This window comes from Molossus molossus, unplaced genomic scaffold (assembly GCF_014108415.1).
Source record: "Molossus molossus isolate mMolMol1 unplaced genomic scaffold, mMolMol1.p scaffold_m16_p_16, whole genome shotgun sequence".
In the NCBI taxonomy this organism is placed as follows: Eukaryota; Metazoa; Chordata; class Mammalia; order Chiroptera; family Molossidae; genus Molossus; species Molossus molossus.
The window spans coordinates 20367807-20373823 of record NW_023425351.1 but is presented as its reverse complement, the minus strand read 5'-3'; the positions used below and the strand labels follow the sequence as shown (position 1 = coordinate 20373823).

Sequence of the window (6017 nt, the reverse complement as noted above, 5' to 3'; positions counted from 1 at the left end):
TGTCCCATGCACCAACAGGTTGTGGGTTTGATTTCACGTCAGAGCACACACATAGGTTACATGTTTGATCCCTAGTCAGTGCACATACAGGAGGCTACTGATCTGTCTTTCTCTCACATTAATGTTTCTCTCTCTTCCTCTCTCTAACATATCCTTGGTAAGGATTTAAAAAAAAAAAAAGTACATAGAAACTATAAAGAAAGAGACAGCCAAAAATGAATACTAAAATATCTGATATGAAGAATACATTAGAAGGAATAAATAGTAAGTTGGATGAAGCTGAAGATCAAACCAGCAATTTGAAAGACAAGGTAGCAGAAAACAACCAATCAGAGAAGCAAAAGAAAAAATGATTTAAAAAAAAAATAGTTTAAAAGACATTTGGGACAACATGAAGTATAATAACATGTGCATTATACAGGTAGCAGAAGGAAAAGAGAGAGAAAAGTATTGAGAACATATTTTAAAAAATAATGATGGAAAACTTCCCTAACCTGGGGAAAGAAAAAGACACACAAGTTCAGGAAGCAGAGAGAGCCCAAAATAGGATGAACCAAAAAGGTCCATACCAAGACACATCATGTTAAAATGGCAAAAGTTAAAGACAAAGAGAGAATCTTAAATGCAGCAACAGAAAGACAGTTCATTACATACAAAGAGCTCCCATTAGACTGTCAGCTGATTTCTCAACAGAAACATTTCAGGCCAGAAGGGATTGGCATGAAATATTCAAAGTGATGAAAAGCAAGGACCTTCAATCAAGACTACTTTACCCAGCAAGGCTACCATTTAAAGTTGAAGAAGAAATAAAGAGCTTCCCAGACAAGAAAATGCTAAAGGAGTTTGTTACCACCAGATCAGTATTATAAGAAATGTTTAGGCTCTCCCACTCCCTCTGCCCATATCCTCCCAGTTCCCTCCCCCGCTCATTCACTCGCCCCTCTCTCTCCTCCACTCTCTCCCCCTCTCCTTTCTTCTCCTTCTTTCACCCTTCATCTCTCACACCCCCTCCATTCCTCTGTCTCCTTTCTGACACTGCACTGCAGCTGCTCCTCAGCCCTGCCCCCTCCCCAGTGGGAAAAAAAAAAGAAATGTTTAAAGGTCTTCTTTAAGAAAATGAAGAAACAAAAAATAAAAGAGAGAGAAAGAGGAACATAGTTGAAAGAATAAAATGCCAATAAATACATACCTATCAATAATCACTGTAAATGTAAATGGCTTAAATGTTTCAATAGTTGAACATAAGTTCAACTTAGTTGAATGGATAAGAAAATAACACCTATATTTGTTGTCTAAAAGACATTCTCTTCAGAACAAAAGATACACACAGATTAAAAGTACAGGAATATAAATAGATATTTCATGCAAATAGAAATGACAAGCTGGTGTAGCAATACTTATATATGACAAAATAGACTTTAAAACAAAGGCTATAATAAGAGACAGAGAAGAGCATTACATAATGATAAAGGAAGCAATCCAACAAGAGGATTAACCCTTGTAAACATTTATGCACCCAACATAGAAGCATCTAAATATACAAACCAAATCTCGAAGGACATAAAGGGATAGATCAACAGTAATACAGAGCTAGTAGGGGATTCTAATACCCCATTGACACCAATGGATAGATCTTCCAGACCAAAAATCAATAAGAAAATGGCAGCCTTAAATGACACACTAGATCAGATGAGTTTAACTGACATATTCAGAGCAATTCAGCCCCAAACAGCAAAATACACATTCTTTCCAAATACACATGGAACATTTTCCAGGATGGACCATATGTTAGGCCACAAAACAAGTCTCAATAAATTTAAGAAAATCAAAATCATATCCAGCATCTTCTCTGACCATAATGGTATGAAATAAGAAATCACTCACAAGGAAAAAATAACCTAAAAAACACACGAAGACTCGAAGGCTAAATAACATATTTCTAAACAATAAGTAGGTTAATATGGGATCAAGGAAGAAATCAAAAGATATCTTGAAAAAATGAAAATGAGAATACAACAACCCCAAATCACTGGGACAGAGCAAAAGCAATTCTAAGGGGAAAACTCATAGCATTACAGGCCTACATCAAGAAACAAATAATCTCAAATAAATAATCTTAAAGAAACTAGAGAAAGAATCACAAACAAAGCCCAAAGTGAATAGAAGAAAGAAAATAATAACGATCAGAGCAGAAATAAATAAAATAGAGCCTAAAAAAAAATACAAAAGATCAATAAAACCAAAAGCTGGTTCTTTGAAAAGATAAACATAATTGTCCAAACATTAACAATCTCATCAAGAAAAAAAGAGAGAGAATCCAAATAAATAAAATCAGAAATAAAAGAGAAGTAACATCTTACAACAAGGTAATACAAAGGGTTGTAAGAAAATATTATGAGCAACTATACGCCAACAAATTGGACAAGATTGAAAAAATGAATAAATCTGAGAAACATACAATCTTCAAAACTAAATCAGGGAGTATCAGATATCTGAATAGACCAATTACAAGTAATAAAATTGAAGCAGTAATTAAAAAACTCTCAACAAATAAAAGTCCTGGACCAGATGGCTTCACAAGAGAATTTTACCAGACATTCAAAGAAGAAGTAACACCTTTTCTTCTCAAACTATGCCAAAAATTCAAGAGGAGAGAAGATTTCCAAACTCATTTTATGAGACTAGCATTTTCCTAACTCCAAAAACCAGATAAAGGCACTACAAAAACAAACTATTTCATGCAGATGCCTTTTATTGGTCTGACCACCATGACTAGTAGGGGGCATGGGCAGAGCTCCCCTATCTGTCCTGGTTCCCATCTTCCCTCTCTGGGGAGTTCCTGACTCAACCCAGGGGAGGAGTGTCTTAGGCAGGGGCGGCAGGCAGAGCCAGGATAAATAATAGAGGGGAGGGATTTGAAGGGCTCAGGGTGATGTAGAAAACACAGGGTTACCAGATAAAACAGCATCCGGGTAAGGCAGAGGCCATTTCCCTGCACAGGCCCCTTGTCCTTGCCAGGAACGGGAGGGGAACAGCTTCCTTAGAGGCTTCCTACTGTGCCCTTCGTGCCATCAGCATCTCCCGGATGTTGTCTTCAGCTTCCTTCACACTGCGCTCCAGGTAGGATTTTTTCTGTTCCAATTCTTTAATTTTTTCTTCTGCTATTTTCTGTTTCTCTAACAGCTGACTGTGGATTACCTCCTTGGACTGAAGAATAAACATTCTTCCTACACCTTCATACATGTTAGTCTCGTCTACCACAGTCATAATCTCTGTATCTGTAAGATGGGCATGCTTTTTCGTTCTGTTTAGCTGTTCAATCTGTAAGTCTGCAAGCTTCACCTTCTGCTGGGTGTCAATAACTTTAGCTTGAAGCTCTGTGAAGGCCTTCTTCAACTCGAGGTCCACGGGCGCCGCCATCTGGGCTCACTGAAATCTATATAATTTTACTAACCAATGTTACCCCAATAAATTCAATAGAAATGTAATCTAATTTTCAAAATCGTAATAACCAAACATTTGTTTCTAAAGAATGTCCAAAATTTCCACATTAAAATATTTTTCTAATGCATTTAACACTTCTCCCTCATTGTTAAAAACATTGTATTTGTCTTCAATTGAATGATTTCCAAGTGGAATGATACCAATACTATTGGCTTAGAAGTTATATTTGTATTTCAAATATGATGCATGGCTGACATTTTTTTATTTTAAAGTGAGCATATGCAGCCATAGCAGAACTGAAAACTACAGTTTTATTGGATATTCTACATTTATTCAACTTTCGATGTTCTTGGTGGCAAGTCTTCCAGTACAAAGACATTGTGAGGATTACCCAGAGAAGTAAGGTATGGTCGCTGACCTGAAGACGGGTGCATAAGGAACCAGATCATCAAACACAAAAGAGTGAAAAGGGCGCTCACTTCGCCCACCAGCATACACGGCCGCTGTAGCCCACTGGTGCCTTTGTGGAATCTGAAGGAAAAAACACATGCGTAGATGGCTGCAGCTCTGGGCACCCTGAGCACAGCGGGGGCAGGTTGCATTCAGCCCTGTGAGTTAGTGCTTTGGCACTGCAACGGAAAAATCAGTTCCAAGTGAGCAAGCTTCCAGGAAGGCTTCCAGGAAGAGGTGGCATTTGCATTTGAAAGAACGTGCAGCATGTCGGTGAGTAGAGAAGCCTGGGAAGTGTAGTCTGTTTTCATTCTGGCCCGTTTCCAAGTGATGAACCGGGGATCTGGAGACCCATTTTGAAGAAAGCTAATTTGAACAACTGAGGCAACTGTACCCTTCACATCGATTTTCCACAGGGGACCCTGCTGCGATGACTCATCAAGTTTAGCATCCTCCATTTACTCACTGCTGAAAAAAGGATTTCCCTTTCAACAGAAACCGAGTGCAGGAGCCATGGGAAATCACTGATCTGTGGGGAGTCTCACTTGATTGGCATTTAACTGCCCGCCAAGTTTTTCAGCTGTCTGTCCATTTGAAGGACCCCTGTGTTTCCACAACCCATAAAACTTGTAATGACTAAATTTGAGATTTTTCTAATTGAGAGTTAGAAAGCATGACGGAAGCATACGTGGCCCCAGTAAACTGTTGGATGCAGGTTGAGCATTTCTGACAAACGACTGGTTACATGTAGTAAAGAGGGGGCATCAGACACTGCCGCGGACTGAGACGCCACTGGTTGGATGCCAGGTTTGCAGACACCCAGATGGTCACATTTGAACGTCTGTGCACTGAGCAGCCCTGTGAATCAAATTCAGAGAAGAGATTCTGGGGCCAAAAGGTGGTTCTCGTACAGTGATAAAAAGCTTACAACCTAAGCAACACATGGGGATTAATAAAAGGTAAATCTGGCTGGATTTAATGCTGATCTTCAAGAAAATAATTTACTTTTCAGCAACCACAGATGGGTTTACAGGAGAAAAGACTAGCTATGTATAATTTTACAGCTAAGATAAAGGATCAAAATGCAAACATAATATTTAAAAATAAATTGTTTCTGGCCAAGAGCATCATGGAAGAGCTAGGGTCCAGAAAGTGAATGGATGGGAGACAATAGTATAAAAACATAATATTTTTTTTTAGTTTGGAAAATATGGTCTGCTGATGATTTATTTTATTTTGTCTATAACAGAAAATGTAGCATTTTCAAACTATATTTGTTGAAATAAACCAAACAACACAAAACATTTAATTGATTATATTGTTTTAAAAATATGCTACGATAAATTAATTTTTTTAAAAAGCAGAGTCAACAAAAAATGCATTTCAGATCATGTAGTTGAGCTTTTTATACAGAAGTTGTGATATTTGCATCTCCAGTTTCCTTGCCAAAGGTTATAGTTAACAGGTGATTCAAGGTTTAAATAATACATGTGTATACAATTGACCATCCTGATTGAATTAGGAGATGAATGGAAAAAGATATATATTTTTTTTTTCTGAGAGTCTGTGCAGTATTTCATAGTTCATAAAACACTTCCACAATTGAGTGAAATTATCCTGGGGCAATGCTGAAAATAGTGTTTCTCCAATTTTTAGCTAAGAAAACTGCAAGGCAGAGTGTGGCAACTGACCCAAAGCACCAGCATTTAAACCTTAGACCTGGGATCGGCTTGGTTTACAGGTCCCCTGACTGATACTGCTTCCCTGTGCAGCTTCTCTGAATTATCAGGTAAATTCAAGCCAAAAAAAAAAAAAAAAAATGCTTCAGAGATTGCTTCCTCTTCCTCTCAACTTCCTCAAGTTGACTGCTTCAGCAGAGAACTAGCCTAACCTAGCTAATGTCTTTCTGAATTTCAAAGTCACCACCAAGCCATTAAATAACCACATTTAAAACAAATCTTGTTCTAAAAATATTAAGAATCTAAGCAATAATTCACAGGTTATCTAATTCTGCACTCGGACTGGTGGATGAGTGCAAAGTACTGTGAATTTACCTTTCTGTGGTGTTCTACCACAAAGCCCACAGTTCCTGAGTAACTGATCATCATTTCAAGAATGCTAAT

At 37.9% G+C, this 6017-nt stretch overlaps 1 protein-coding gene across 1 annotated transcript; it reads right to left on the bottom strand.

Annotated features, from left to right (window-relative positions):
* Nucleotides 1–3020: 3020 nt before the first annotated feature.
* Nucleotides 3021–3420, bottom strand: LOC118631663 (prefoldin subunit 1-like). Its single transcript, XM_036264161.1, has one exon. It carries the CDS (start codon nucleotides 3418–3420, stop codon nucleotides 3052–3054), a length of 369 nt encoding a protein of 122 aa, XP_036120054.1. The 3' UTR covers nucleotides 3021–3051.
* Between the last annotated feature and the right edge of the window lie 2597 nt (nucleotides 3421–6017).